We start from the raw sequence: 16,396 nt of genomic DNA on the forward strand, positions 1-16,396 counted from the left end.
TATAGCTGGGTTGGGAATAGGACTAAACAAAATCAGGAATTCATAAAAATCAGCATAACAGTTTTTTTCTTTTTGGTCAGTTTTGCTGATCAAGAAGTTTGTAAGTTTTACCTTTTTTTCAAATAAAGACTCCAGTTTTCTAGTAAAACCTGCTACAGTAAGTGTAAGGCAATAGCTTTTCACAAGTGTCGGATGGAAGCGTATTTTGCCCTGATACAAACTGCCCCAATACAACTGAAGAAGTCTAGATGAGTAAAAGGTTGTGTGGGGAGGAGAAAGACAATTGAGCTGAAGACTTCACAAGTAAGCAAGAATCCTAAAAAAGGGAGAGACTGCAGATTCAATCTCCTCTCGCCAACCGTATTTTTGCCCCTACTCCATGAAAAAGCATAAATCCTCTCCCACAGTCTGGCAGACACTTTCTTCTGTCTGCATTTAATCAACATTTTCCTATTACAGGCCCAGTTTTCCCTCCTTCAACTTTTATCACTTGTCCTTCATTGAGAAAACAAATCACATTTTCCTCCTTTAGTTCTCTCATTTCTTCCAACTCAGTCTTCCTCTAGACATGAAAGAAAGATCACCTATCTGCTACTCCATCATGCACTAGCAGGTATAACTTGCTTCTTTCAGTGTTGTAAATACTCGCTAACATTTTCCCCAGTGCACCCAACGCGATGAATTCAGGGGTATTTCGGCTTGAGAAATCCTGTATGGAAACAAACTTGTATAGTGTTAATAAATACAACATGACACAAATATGTATGGTAAGAAAAACCCACTGAAGTGAGAAAAATTTGCATGGGCTTCAAGGAGCTTTGTGTGAGGTCTTTGATACTTGCATTAGTAGGAGACAGAGCTAAAATGGATGGGAGATATGGGATCCTTGAAACTGTCCAATTTATTCACATTGAGACTATTTAAGGTCATATCAAGCTATTCTCGTCTGTGCTTGTTCTGTACATCATAAATAACCACTGAAGGGAATAATTACTGTTGGGGTTACTTCATAAAGAAGATGCTATTTGAATTCTAGAATAACAGGAAATAGAGTTATATATTAAGCTTGAAATAGATTTTACTGTCCATATTAGACGAGCTTCTCATGACAAGCAATATCACATTTCACCAGAAGATTGGCTCCTTACAACTGGACAAAATGAACTCCTTTTTCTCCCCTCAAAATATTTCAAATGTTTTCATATATATGACCTACATTAGGACAGAGTTATCTAGTTATTATATGCCTAATTAGAGAATAATACTAATCTGACCTTAGGTGAGAATTAATTCTGCACATCTGTCTTGCAGCCAAGATGATAGGAAATTATTATTATTAAGTATACACACACACACGCAATTCTTTCACTACTCAGAGTGCACCCATTGGGGAAGTACAGGCAACATGTTTTTTCAATGCAGGTTCAGAGACTGCTTTTATGCTATTTGTGGTGGTATTTAGTACTTACTGTAAAAGCGGTAAAGCAAAACTTAGAACTAAAAGCAATACCTCTGTTGCAGCAACTCTCCAATATTCTGAAAATACTGGGTTTTTCCTTTCTGTTTAACTTAACCCTGGGAACTAGATTTAAAGTACTGACTTAAAGAAAATCTATACAATGGCCAAGTTAAATAGAAAAGTTGATTAGTTTCAGAGTATCACACAAGTTGTATGTGTTATGATCTGACCTTCTGGAGCTGGTTTACTCGCATTTGTTTTTTCTGGATCTTTCACCTTGGATTTACTTGTTTCTTTTCTTCTCTCTATATCTTTAACTGAAAAGTAAAGGGGGAAAAATAATCAATCAAACTAGAAACGGTGCAGTCAGAAACATATAATTTTCTTCTTCCACATAAAGAAGTTGCATGCAATGTCTTGTGATATGCTTAGGTAACAAGTGATTGTTATTGGGTTTTCCCTCCCTCCCTTTGGGTTTATTCTTTTGATGAATCTTTCCCCATCCTATCATCATTAAAGTTCTCAGAGTGACTCTCCTCACACAGGACAGTCCAAAACAGTGACATAAGCACCTAAGCCCACGCTGACAAGATCCAGCACTGGAAATATAGTCCAGAAAATTGGCAAAGCTAGCTGGGTAAAGTCCAGCACTGCAGAGCTCCACTCCAAGTCATTCAACACAAAAGCACATAAGCCAGCTGTTACATTATCCCCTTTAAAGAATCAGCTTAGATCCCATGCCCAAATTTGTGTTCAGGGCACCAAATACTCCCATGAGAGCAAAGTTGCTCCAAAGCTCAAACTTCAACAGTTTCCTGTCTCACAAGTGGGTGGGATACCTCCCTTATTATGTCCCAAATCTCTCATAACAGCCAAGCAGAACCCAGCTTGATCAGCAATTCCTAATATTACATTAGTAGCCAGTATCACTCTACTCATAGTCTGAAAGGTTCCAGCAAAATCACTGCTAGTGTCACATATTAGAAAAAAAACAAAAAAACAAAACACCAAAACAAAAAAACAACCCCAAAACACATCACCTTTCAGAATTTCCTTAGAATATTAATTGGTGTCAACACCTCAGCTTTCTACAATGACACAGAGAATATCTTTCATAGAAAATAAAATTCTACTCTAATTAAAATCTTTAGCTTATGTGGAGCTGGATCATGACTGAAATTCATCCAAGCAGGCACTAAGTCTTAGCCAAGTTCAGAGTCTCTCTGTGCTACATCACCCAAAAAACAGTGAGAGGGTGAAAGAAGGTTATCTGTCTCTTCAAACATGATATAAAATAGAAAATACAAGTATTCTGTTTTACAGAAGTGGACCAAAGTCAAATGGATTTTGCTAATTTACCCAACAGTATATGGAATATCTGAAACAGCCAAGAGCGCTCAAAGTTCCAATCCAAAACATAATCACAAGACCATCCTAAGGTCTTAGGAAGATAACAAGCCATTGTCAAACATATGAGCGTGACCTTCTCAGCGTGATAACCCTCTACAGAACCTACAAGCCCTCACAGTCCAGGTGAAAATAACTGAAGTTTTGACTCCTCTCCTTATTAACACAGCGTATGTACCCATACATCACCTCTACGTTTAGTGAACAGTTGTGAAACTGATTCAGAAGCAAATTCAGGTCCACAAGCTTGATAAGGAGTCAGCTTTTACCAAGGTAGATCGTGGTTATTAGCTGGGTTACAGTTAAAGCCACCATAACGCCAGGTCTTACTCAGAAGTCTGGCTTTAATCCTTACCTAAAGTCTCCAACTAAAATAAAAGAGGTGAAATTACCAGAATAATACTAGTCAAAGAGGATGCCATTGCTTAGCCTTCTAAGAGCATTCCTTTGAGAAAAGTCTAAGAGCAAGCTAAGGAGCTGCTTGACGGCCTCCTCTAATGGTAGTGCTATTCAGAGCAAGTCTCCAGAGAAACAGTACAAAAGTCTGTAAATGCTCACAGGAGACAAGTTGGTCATATCATGACAAAGATTTCTGGATTTGAAAAAGCCATTTCTAACTGTCAAAATTCTAACCACTTAGGAAGAACAGACAAGATGACACCAGTTTTACTCACAAATTTACACAGATAAAAGACTTCTCTAGTGCATGTTTTTACAGCTGCATTTTAAAAGGAAAAAATTCCCTAGTGATCTTTGTTAATCACATACTATGTACAACAACTTACAAGCAGCACTAGAATAAGAAAGTATATCTGGCTATATAAAGAGGAATACTCTTTTAACAGTAACATTTTATTGTAGGCTTGAGATTTCTTTGCACATCAGCTACAACTCAGCAGCATTAAAAACATACTTCCAATGCACTAAACCAGAGGATAGTCTCAGGCTTTGTATATGTTTGTCCTTTTTTCATCTCAAGAATTACTGACCACTTGTCAGAGAAGGAGAAAAAATCATACAGGATATATGATATATGAATACAGGATAGCAAAATTAAAAAAAAGAAGGATTTGTATACATGCTGTATCTGGTTTTACTCATGCAAGGTATCATATTGTACTTAATGAGGCTGGAGTTTCATGTGACTACATGTTTTCACCTGCAGCAAAGAAAGAGTATACTAAATGGAATATAACCCCCAAAAATCAAGTTGCTGGCTCTGCTTTTCCTGAAGAATAGAGGTAGTTTGAAAACTAGCCACACCTAATAATATAGCAGTTAGTGCAGCTTCCTGTGGGCTGCTCTTTAATGCTAAAGTAATCTGTGGTTTTGTGGGTTTCCTAACCGGGATAGAACTTAAAGTAGTAAATACACAGTTGCAGCGATGAAAAGGTAGAAAGACTTTGACACACACCACATCAAGCAGTCAGCATATTTTATCTTGTGCTGGTTCTAAGAGAAAGGTGGTTTAGCAATGACGGTGAGAAATATTCAGTGTCAAAGGAATTCAGTAGGCTTTCAACTGTACTTCCAGACTGTCACATTTCTGTCTTTATCAACCAAATCTTCACTGATCATATTTAACTGAACTGTTTAAGATGCAGATCAGGACAAATCAGCTATGACATATATATCACTATGACATAGACATTAAAAGGCTGTATAGGTCAGATAAAAAGGTCTTAAGCATAATTTGTAAATATATTTGACAGCTGAAGACCAGTAAGAATTTAGCCTTTCATAGTATCATTGAACTAGCAACTAGTTGCTAGTTGGCACGGCTATAAGAATGTTTTAATAAAAAGTCAGACAAAGGGAAGGAAATGTTTAAATATCAGAATATAGCACTTCCTCTCTTGTTTCTGTTCATTGAAGATTCTCTTCCACAAGATACCAGCTAATTTCATAATGGCATGGTGAAGAAAGGGATTCTAAACCAATGGAAACAAAGAGCTCAAAGCAACAATCTCCTGTGCAAGAGCCACTGGCTCAATTCAGGCGTCCAGCTGTATATGTATCAGATAAAATCCGTGGCTCTGATTAGCCTTTCACCATAGAAGAAACTGTTTTTCCATTGTCCCCCCTTGTGTCAGACTTTGTTGCAATTTTGTAAGTTACATTAAACATCAGATAAATTCTGCATGTCGGGCATAAAAAGACACATACTTCTGAACTGGCCTTGTGCTGGCTTACTCTCCTTGTCTTCACTGAATGCAATGATCTGAAGGGCATAGTTCTGATCTGGAATAAGACCTTGAATAATTGCTTTGGTTGCAGTGTTTTGAAGAATTAATTGATTGGTTTTTCCACCTATAAGAGAAAAGACAAAATAACCCACAAATACATAATTTTGTTTGCTTTTCTTATAGCACAGTAAATGTTATGACTTAAAACTACCTCAGTGACCCAAGCGTTCCCACTTTTAGAATTATCCATCCAGCCAGGCCAGAGGGCATCCCAGAAAAGCAAGAAGTCAGGCAGCCTGACCAAAGACACAGATTAGTTTTCTTGGATAGAAACACTCTACAACAGATCAGTCAATCAGCCTTTGTATCTGGGCCTCATGGAATAGCCACGGTGCCCAGCAAAACTATTAATTCAGAAAGAAGCATCTGACAAAAAGCTGTCAAGTTTGGTAATATCATACCCACAGGCTTTCACACTGCTCTGTGACTGGCTGCCAGTTCTGATCCCATCAAACCCACATCATCTCTGAACACCCTCTTTGCCCACTTCCTTTGGGTAAGGAAATTCTCATGTATAAATACAAATATTAAACAGTTCTATATATACGTACACATACATCTAAAGATTGTATACAAATATGCATTTTAGCTGTATGTTAAAAGTGTATCTCTATATAAATTTAAATATGTACAGAAGTAGTACCTCTACACAGGTAGCCTGATAGAGCCACATTGTTGGCTATCTTCACATTTCAAGCTTTCATTCAAAAAGATTTTTAAAAGTGGTTTGTTTGGGATTTTTTGAAGTTTAGCCTAAAATCTTTTTAGTTTTTGCTGGGGAGCTCACTATGGGAGAAGGCCCAGGGCGATCCACCTCCAATCTTTGACTGAAATGGGCTCTCCCTTGAACACTTCCTAGGCTTCCCTACATCCCACTAAAAGAAAGGTAAAAGCAGATGATCAGCGACAATTCCCAATGACTACATATGAAGCGTAACTAGCATCCACGTGTTTCTACCTTAAGCATTTGATTCCCATATTCTATGCCTATGAACACCCTCTATTGACCAACATTTGTTGTGGATAACTCAGTTATCCACAGCTTGCTCACAGGTCCTTAGTCCTGAAGGACAACACTAGCCTCTGAGAAGCTGTTCAGCCTTAGGAAGGCAGACCTTTCACCTTGAAAGAGAAAATACAGAGTTTTGTTTTACCTGAACTTGGAGTGACAAGAAGCTTATATCCAGTGATTTGCCCCTTGGGGGCTTTCCAAGAAATCTGTACACTGTCAGGACTGACTACATTATATCTTAGTCTTGTTGGTGGGGACACTGTAAGTCGGGAAAGAAAACAACATTTTAAATTCAAATAAAAAGCAAGCACCGATTCTGAACAAACACAAAAATAAACACATATAGGAAGACGACACAAAATTTTACTGATAAAGGATGCAAGTTATTCAAAATGTCACATACATCAGTTTATTAGTTTGTAAAATGACATCCCCAGGTGCACTACTTCCCTCAGACATACCTTTTATTTAACTCTTTATAAAAACAGACTAACAACCTAACAGCAGAGGACAGAAGGACAAACAGTGTTAGATGTTAAGACTCTAGTTTAGCAGGCAAAGCTGGTAATAAAAATGCTCTTTGTTAATATATGGGAATTAAAATTGCTCTCCTTGCTTACACTGACAATATGCATTACCTAGCCTCCTTTACTTCACGTTTCCGTGGGTGTTTCCCCACATTTAAGATCATTCAGGGCCAAATTTTCAAAGCCTTGTGAAGACACAATAACCAAGAGGAAAGATAGGCATGCACAAGGCAAAGGGAACATCGGCTGCCCAATTTGCAAACCTGGCCTAGGCAGCACACAGACTTGCCCAGCTGCAAGCGCTGCTTCAGTCTCATCAAGACTAGCAGGCATGCACAAGCCAGTCAAGATTTAGACGGGGGCAATCTGGCTGGTAAGCAAATCTGGCTTCTAGTTCTGTTGTGCCATCACCTAGGTTTCAAATAGGAGCAGCAGGTGAAATGAATAAAAGCATGACATGATTGAGAAAGAGGTGATACTTCAGTGAAGCAACACACAGAGGAACAAATGGAAAATCCACTCTACGTTGTTACTGCAGTATTAGCAACTTGGTGTCTATACACATGAACTAGTTTTTCACAGCTTTGCATCCCTCTGCTCAGGCAAGCTCCACTGATGCTGGACAACACCCTGAATAGCATTTCTGCTCTGCTTCAGGAAGCCACATCCCTCCTTTAGAGCAAACAGCTGAAGCAGAGCTGCTAGTTGTGCAGCCTGTGGTACCCCAGGCTGTCAATAAGGGGAGACCTTCATACATTTGAATAGGGTTTGGCTCCTAGAACTAACTCATCTAAAGGGAACAGCAGCCAGGGAAGCTACCCAGAGGCTGAACAACAGAAAGGGCTAGGAAAACTTAAACTCTTCCACCAGCCTTACCCTTCCTCTTCTCACTACCCCCACAGCTCCCTGAACTTTCTTTTTATTATCCAAACCCTTGCTGTCTCTGCCACTACTACCCTTAAGGTTTCTGATAGTAAGTGTAAGAAATAAGGGAAATTATCTGAAGGGGGTTAGTGGCAATTTCTTTTCCCCAGGGTCCAAGATAGCTCTTAATTGACTAGGCTCATGCCCACAGTTTGTTGGTCCACTAGATACAACAAACCAACCATTTTCATGATATTTCTGAGATTTCAGTATTACAGCATACGGAGCATCTGAGTCAACAGGCAGAACGTGCTAGCCAACAGTCTCTGGCCTCTCCATTTGACCTGCTACAGTGAATGCAGCTCTGGCACCAGCAGCAGCCAAAGACCTGTCCTGAACTGATTACTTTTTCCTACGTGCTTCTTTTTCCAACAGCTTGGGGGAAAAAAGAAGGAGGAAAGAAGCAGGCTGTAGTTTTTTTGAGATTTGGGGTAGTATTTTTGTCACGTCATCTATCATTAAAAACATTTTAGGTCTTAGAAGTAGAAATCTGGAGGTTTAATACAAGAGATACATTCCCTTGCATCCAGCCTCTCAATCCATAAGGGACAGTTTTGCCAGACCAAAGGCAAGTTCTGCAGTTCTCTGCCTTGATGGACTTAACACCAGAAGACAAAAAAGAGAGTCCATAAGCACCAAGAACAGCTTAGTAACACCTCCACATTCTCCAAGACTTCAGAGAACAAGCTCAAGAAGAGAGGCAAGGGGACAGAAACAGCAGGGAGCACACCAATTCTGCACACTCAAAAGCGTTCAGATTCGCAGCACTGGTCTTACACCCAAACAGTGCACTTCCCCAGCTGCTAGGCACAATCTTGTCAGACCTCGTCTTCAGACTGCCTGTCACCTCCCTCAAGTTTAGAGAAAGAGAAGCTGCAAGCAAGAGTGCATGAAGGCATCACTGCAAATACAAAATCAGTTCTTTGAAAATTTGGCCCTCATATTGCAAAATGTTTTGCTGGGCAGGTTTCTGCAAGAACATTCAGCATGCTATAATTGTAATAAAATGACAGAGACTATGGCAAAAAGTTTTGAAAGCCAAGCAGACTGTATTTATGGATTACAGCTTTTAATTCATTCTCAAGACTCATTCTGTCTTTGAGCTATACATAAATCACAATGAATTGGGGCTGAACGAACCAAGAGTGACAAATCATACCTAGAAGTTTGCAAAATAGCAATCCCTTTTATTATTTATTTCATCAAAGGAATAGCAAATAAACTTTTGAACAATGACAGTATGCAAGTGTAAAAATGATGCATTTGATTAGGATTAAGTGGTAAATTTGTATGGTGATTAAGAGGCTAAGCAGAGAGCAACAAAGTAACACCAAGGACTAACAAAAAAATCTTGTCTTAGATTTTCAGAGTTCATTTTCTCTGCCATCTTCTTCCTTCCATTCCATCCTATTTTCAACTTAACAGTTTATGAAAGCACCATCTAACAAAGAAGCATAGTTCTGGCCTAATTGCTATTAGCCATCACCAAACCAGGTAAATTTTGGGAGCCCCTAAAAAACAATCACAGATTTTACAAGCAAAGAAGGACACAATCACCAAAAGTTTTTCTGTTTACTACAGAGTTACAATGTGAAAGACTAGAAAAGTTGTGCCAGAATAGTCTTTACATAACTGGTCAATGTCACTGGGTACTTTTTGTATCAAAGGTGGCAGCGCAGGGGAACGGACATTCCCATGCAGCAATTAGCCATAAGGAAGAAAAGAATTATTTACCAGACAGATACTCAACTGTTTCTTAGTTGTGCAAAGACTAATGTTCTGGCATAGAAAAGTACATATAGCTAAGGAAGTTAAAAATCTAACACTTGAACAGACAACAAAATATTGATGGGAATTACTACACATTCACCAACCTGAAGAGGATATCTTTATTTCTTTGGACCTTTATTGTCTGTGGAACAAAATCTCACTTCTTGCAGAAAGGGAAAAAAATTAATCCAAGCTGAGTCAGTTAACTGATAAAAATCAGTAGCTAGAGCTTGTTAAGTGGTTTTACAGGAATGCACAAGTGAATGGCCGTCAGCAACATTAGAGCAGTCACCCAAAAGAAAACTACAGACAGGTTCAAGGCTTTGGTTTATGCCACCAGATAAATTAGCACTCCAAATACATGAGTCTTATGGACAACTAGGGAAAGATTGTTTTGAACTATTCATGGTCTTAATAGAAAGGAAAAATACCATAAATTGCACATGTGTAGCTCTCCAAGACATCCAGTACTCTAAGACTGGATAGTAACTAAACTTTGTGGCTTCAAATTTACTTTTGTCATAAGAATTGAACAAGTTAATATGCACTGCAATTACATTAGTAACATATGGAAATTATTGCTACACAAAGAAAAGTTTCCATCTTTAAATACAGAAGGAAAATTCTTAAAGCAAGATACTTGATGAATAAATGGAAAATTCTAAAGTATTTTTCTTGCCCAACACTATTTTTGTGTACCATATAAGAATATAAATAGAACATAAGAACAAAAGCTGGATTTTTTTTTTTTTTTGGTTACTGTTCTTTAAGTGACATTATGCTGAATAAGGAAGAAACAGCAGCGATGAAAGAATAATTGTTGTTGCGTAAAAACTGAATGGCACTTTGTGGTTTATAAGGTGTTCAGGCAATAAATGAGAGAAAACCATGTAGCTCAACGCAGATAACTCCTTGGTTGGAGGAGTAAGTTGTAGCTTCAGGCATGTTGACTTCAGTCTCCCAAACATTCTCCTTTCCAAGAAGTCACATTACACACCTTTACCTGAGCATCTTTGCCAAAGGAAGGAAACACAAGCTGGAACTAACATCTGCTCTTCCTACATGTTGGCAGAGTGTACAGTTTCTTAAAACGGACAAACATACTGTTAGTGCTAAATTAAACTGCAAATAGCCTGCTGCATGAAGAGTTTACTGCAAGGGGTGGCAACCTTGAGAAAAGAAAGGATTTGAGACACATTTTATTACTTTAAGGGTAGCAAGAGGTATTTTTATTCTGCGAACATGGAATAGAGACTTCGTATCACCTCATTCAATAACATAATAGTCATTTTGGGCCAAGGCAATAGTCCACTTAGCTTCGTATCACACTGCTGACAGCATTCAGCAGCTGATGCTTGCTGAAAGAGCGTAAGAACAAGGGAAGTATTGTTCCTTATTCATCAAGTACATCGACTCTAGCTTCTGCTAGTGTGATGATTGTGGAAAAAACTCTCTCTGACCTTCATTTCATTGTACTAATAGTTTCAGAGTTTTCTCCCTTACATACGCCCAAATAAATCAAAGTTAAAAAACACAAAATGAAAAAAAAAAAAAAGGAAAAGGAAAAGGCGGGGAAGAGTATGGTTTCCAAGCTCAAGGAATTTTGCAAAACTTTCTGGAGATGGATCTCAATCCCTAACCCTGTTTTGCAAATCTTAACCATATGTATTAGGACTGAAATACATAGAGAAAGGACTAACCATATGCTTTGCTTTATTGGCTCATTAAGTCACAAACATTCTGGACCTCATTTCTGACCAGAATTGATGTGTTGAACATTGGGAACATGTATTTCTTCATTCACCTCACATCGCCCACATTAAATATTACTGCTTACATGTGTCCCTAAGTTCTGGAAGAGGCTTGTAAAACACTCACAGATTCGCAAACATCCAAGACAGTATGCTTCCCGAGCACTTGAGTGCCACGCAGACTGGACAGCGCTGCTACTTGCATTTACCAGAACTTGGAAAGCCTCAGGTTGCCACTAGTCTCTGAATGTGCTCATGAATAATGCATTATACAAGATGCTTTAGAAGAGCCCCAGGATCAAATTCTGCTCCCAGTTATGCCTATGCAGTCTCATATCAAAGGGATTACATAAATATACAAGTTGAGAGAAACATCTTTCTTTAGAAATCATAAAAACTTGTTGGCATTCTTCCTCCCTTCTTCCCCAAGCGATAGGATTTCTCTAGAAGTCAAACCACTGTCAATACAATCCAACAAGAACTTAAGCCTAACAATCTCAGCAGTGTCTTAATACCCACAAAGGAGATTTAAAAAAAAAGCTGGAGAAGTAGTCTGTGACATTTAACAGTCCTGTGCAATACTGTATGATGTAAGTGTTACAATAGCTACTGTTCCAACAAAGAAAAATATATATTCCATACAAGCTTAGTACCATAGCTGGTCCTTCAAGCTTACTTGATTATGTAGAGGACAGTCACAGCAATTTCCAATCAGTACTTTCATATAAATAAGAGTAAAAAAAAAAAAAATTGTTCCCTATAACTCATTTTGAGACACCTGAATTTGCAAAAAGATTCATACCATTTGAGATACTAGGTTCAAAGAGCACACATGAACACATAGTTCTACTCCACCCCTGAGATCAGTAGCAAAACTCCTGCTTCATTTCAGGAGTGCTGGATCCACATCCTATTAAGAGGGAAGTAACACTTGCATTTGGAATAAGAAAGTCTACTTCTGCACATCAAAGTGAAAAGCTCCATCATCTTATTTATGACTTACCTTGGCCCTGGGCATCACTGATGAAGAAAGCTGTGACAGCTAAAAAAGCCAAGAAGAAACAGCTCTGTATCTCATACCGACAAAGCATCTTCTCAATACACACACTATCAGCAGGTCTGAAAACACATGAAACAAAAAGACTTATTAAACCTGCAAAGATAAGGCATCCACGTCAATGAAAAGTGTGGGCAAAATCTGGATTCCATTAAAAAAATAAAATAATATTTACTCTAACTTAATCAGCTAGAAACATCAACACTTCAGAGTGCAGCACTATATGAACACTCAAGGTAGTCCTAGGTGAACTAGTTGGGTTACAGGAAGCAATTCTGGTGCCAATGAACAAGTTCCTGAAGGGGCAATTTATCTGTCCACAGAAGCTGTTAACAGCAGTACAAGTGTCATTATCTGAACTTGGCCTTTAACGCCTTCCAGTACAGTTAGTCAACATATATAGAAGCACCCCTCAAGATACATCAATATGTTCATAACATTGTGCTTATAAATGTTTATCTATCACCCAACTTTACTGCACTAGTTTTAGTCGATTTTTCTGGGCCAGGAAGAATTTTTGCTGCCCTCTCCTGTTAGTATTTTACCAGATAATTAAATTAAGATAATTAATAGTAGATTTCTTGCTGTCAACAAAGAGTCAGCACTTGAAGGTTTACTTTGGTAAATTTTGGTTTAGGTATTTCTGTGTTGCAAGTCCCTCCCATTTACCTCCTGTAACATTTTCTCTAATATCCCCAAATACCATCATTGAATTTGCCTTCCATGTTCTCATTGTCTTCTGAGGAAGGCACAAAGCAAGCGGTTCAACCACTATCTAATATAAAAGGCAGACTGAAGTACCTCAACCATTATTAAACAGATAAGTGGATAAGACCTACATCTCCTTCTCTCCAAGCATTTACAATTTACCATAGTTATCCCAGGATTTGGTAGGTCTACTGTTGCAAATCCTAGTCATGAATGCTTGATATGCCACCTAGAAACAACAAGGGGCTTAATCATTGTGAATTCCATCCTCATAGGAGGTTATCTAAGTTTCAGCCAAATTATCAACAAATTTCACACTACTTTTTATATATATATATATATATATTTTTTGAATCAATCTCTTACAGTATAAGCCTCTCAAGACAAAGCCAAACAGCTCAATCCACTAACAAAGACGTGCACCAGAAACTTAGGTGTTGCTATGCCCAGTTCTTAGGACACATCCTCCAGATGGAATTCAGAAACCTGAGCAAAGTGCCCAGGCTTCTTACTACATGAACACTGTCAGACACCCAAGGACTGGATCTAGACTAGCCAGCACAATCAGCAGACAGGTGCCTAGTGACAGGCAATAGGAAAAACTGACAGTTAAGTCTTAAACAGTCCGAAATACACCCCTTGCATATCTCACATTGGGTATCGAGGCTTCTCTCCTCACTCAGGAATACAACCTGGAGCAAGTAAACGTAGACTCTTCGAAGAACAGCACACAACTCATTCTTCAATGCAGTCACCACCAACGATGTGTGGATTTCTTTCCATGTAATAACCCAGACATTAAAATACTTACTCACAGTGGCGGCTCAATACCTCATCTGCTAGATTTGATATAAACCCTCCTCCAAATAAGGGCTATAAATACTGACAGGTAATCCTGCATAGAAACACTCTCTACTGCTGCTTTTAGAGAAAAAACATCCCACAGAGAAGTAAGATTTATTGGGATATATACAACTGCTGCTGGATAAACTAGGCGCAAATTCACCTCTGCAATGGCCTGCACTTCCAAGATTCACTTAATTAGGATAGGCAACCACCAGTCTGCAGCCACCTTGTGGCTGACACCATCTGAGAATAAAAATAAATATCATGTTCTGCCTGCTTTTTATATATTTCACCTTTTAGTAACTATTTGGTAAAGCAGTTACCTGACAGAGTAGCCCTGACAGCAGAGACCAAAGCCCCCAGCCCAAGAGCCCTGCCCATGAGCTAAGTCCCACTCCCCGTGCACTAACAGCTCCTCTCCCAGGTGGGCTCCAGGCCGACCACCAGCCTGCAATGTCTGCATGGGCACCAGAACACCTTCTCCTGAGGTAACAGCCTGCCTTGGAGACCTCCCAGCCCAGGACAAATGTGACATACATCTTCATGCTCCGTACCACCCTGGCTGTGGAAGCGCACCCAGCCCTGGCAAGGAGGCAGAGCCGCGCCAGCACTGCCATGGCACCCCTCCCCAAGGCAGGCAAGTTAGCGTTGCTCTCCTGGACAGGAACCCAGGGGTTAATTCTCCTATCTCGGTGGTTCGTTATGGAGTAGCGTGACCCTGCGTCCGCCCGCTGCCTGGGAACAGGCACGAGTTTCTCGAGTCGACGTCCCGTTGGCCGAAAGTAAGAGTGCGACCTGCCCCGGCACCACCGCGGCCTCGAGGGAGCTGCCGGGCCCGCCGCCATGGCCGCCGCCCCCACACGGGAAGGGCGGGAAGGCGGCGGAGGGGGCCGGCGGCGAGGCGGGGACGCCATCCCGGCTCTCGCAGACCCGCCGGCGGTGCCACGACCAGGCGGGCGCGTTTCATTCGCGTCTCCAGAGCCCCGCGACACCGCTCCAGCCTAGCCTGAGGGGCCGCGCCTGACCTCCCAGCACCCCGGCTCCTCTTTGGGGCGTTCCCCGACACCAGCACCCCCGGGCCTCCCGTTTGAAAGAGAGTTCCCCTCCATGTTAAGAAAAGGACAGCAAAGGAGTTCGTTGCCTCCGCCGAGCTGAGGCGAAGGACGGGCCCCATGAGACGCAGGGGCCACCCGCCGGGAACCCCCGTCGGCAGCAGCGTGCCGCAGCGGGGGTGAGCTCGCCTGCCCGGGCAGCCGCCCGCTGAAATAACACCCTGCAGGCGCCGGGCGTGAGGAGCCGGGGCGAAGCGATCTGCCTCGACGCGCCGCGGAAAGGAGGAGGATGCACCCGCGGGGGGACGCGGGCAGCAACCAGACCCTCCGTTTTAAAGTGTGACTGGTTATTTTTTAATTATCATGATTTTTAAATGTAAGGCTTTGGCAGGACTTTCTAAGGGGCTCCCCGCCCCAAGCTCGCCACTTTCCACCCCTCCATCTCCTCCTCCCGCACCCAACTCTCTCTCCTGGGCTCCGCTCCGGCCGCCGCGGGGGTGGCCGGGCAGGTGAGTGGGAAGCGCTGCCGCTCCTGCCCCTGACCCCCCGCCCCAGCCCTCGAGGAGCTCACACCGACCTGTGCGGGCATCAGCGGGGGAGCAGCCGGTGGGGGTGCGGCCCGTCCTTTTCACGCGAGGCTGTGGGTGTTGAGGCGGCTGCGGGAGAACCGCTTCCCTCCCCTCTGGCCGCTCTTCCCCTCGCTGCGCCGCATCTGATAAGGCAAAAGGATAGAGAAAGGAGGCGGGCAATTATAGAGCAGAAGGTGGAAAGAAGGGGGGGAAAAAAAGAGGCATGAGCGATGCCTGAGATCCAGCCCTCCGAGCCTGAGCCCCGCGGCGGGGGCGCGGCCAGGTGCGCGGGGAGGCAGGGCCGGGGCGGGCTCTGGGTGGCGGGGTCTATGGGCAGCCTTACATCCGCAGGTGCTGTGCTCCGCGGTGTCCTCTTTCTTCCGGTTTTGCTACCTTTTAACTCATTTTCCTCTCCCCGAAGTTACTCGTTCACTTCTTTTTAAATGATTGAAAAGGAGGTTGCTCTGCAGTATGGCTTAGAATGCAAGTATCCCCCAGTGCTGGGTATTGGGATGTGTAGATTAATGATTCATCAGGGAAATATTTATATTAAAGTGTTCCAGTACTTGTCTGGCTTAGTATAACCCTGGATTAAATGTGTCATAGTACCTATGCACATTTTTGCCCTATGCTTGGACACCGCAATGGGCACATGGAATTGCAGAATCTATATTCATAGAGAAATATGAGTTACCCTATGATATATCCTGCTGAATTTACAATTAAGGTAAACTACTCACAAAGTTTGTAAATCCCAAGAATTTAAAAGGTGAATGAAAAAACTCATTACAATGTGCCGGGTCATCTGTGTAAAATTACAAATGAAATCACTGTAGAACTGCAGTTAAGAAAAAGCAGGCATAGGTGAAACTTTCTTAATGTAAGTAGGAGCCCCTTCTAGGGAAGGGGAAGGCAGTGAGTCTCAGGGAGAGGACTGTGACTAACGCTGTAAAGCAAGACCTGCTGTTGCTGAGTGGGATTCCCAGTCCTGCAGACTCCTGTCCAAATTCACAGATATCTTTCCACTGAAACTGCAGAAGTGTTTGAGCTTTAAAGAAACTCTTTAAG

General features: G+C 41.4%; 1 protein-coding gene across 8 annotated transcripts in view; it reads right to left on the reverse strand.

Moving 5' to 3' along the window:
* Positions 1-15,594, reverse strand: part of COL14A1 (collagen type XIV alpha 1 chain) — a 129,864-nt gene extending 114,270 nt beyond the window's left edge. For 5 of the 8 annotated variants that reach the window (XR_012833729.1, XM_075743419.1, XM_075743415.1 and 2 more), the window contains exons 1-5: positions 15,331-15,444; positions 12,100-12,215; positions 6,267-6,383; positions 5,033-5,176; positions 1,690-1,776 (exon numbers count right to left, since the gene is read on the reverse strand). Coding sequence is in view for 7 of the 8 variants with exons in the window: in XM_075743419.1 (XP_075599534.1) it covers positions 1,690-1,776; positions 5,033-5,176; positions 6,267-6,383; positions 12,100-12,187 (436 nt within the window). In the remaining variant the exon portion in view is untranslated. Of the gene's footprint in view, positions 1-1,689; positions 1,777-5,032; positions 5,177-6,266; positions 6,384-12,099; positions 12,216-15,330 lie in introns of all 8 variants that reach the window. The other 3 variants (XM_075743420.1, XM_075743417.1, XM_075743416.1) reach the window with 2 other exon arrangements.
* Positions 15,595-16,396: the final 802 nt, after the last annotated feature.

This window comes from Balearica regulorum, chromosome 2, assembly GCF_011004875.1.
Source record: "Balearica regulorum gibbericeps isolate bBalReg1 chromosome 2, bBalReg1.pri, whole genome shotgun sequence".
In the NCBI taxonomy this organism is placed as follows: Eukaryota; Metazoa; Chordata; class Aves; order Gruiformes; family Gruidae; genus Balearica; species Balearica regulorum.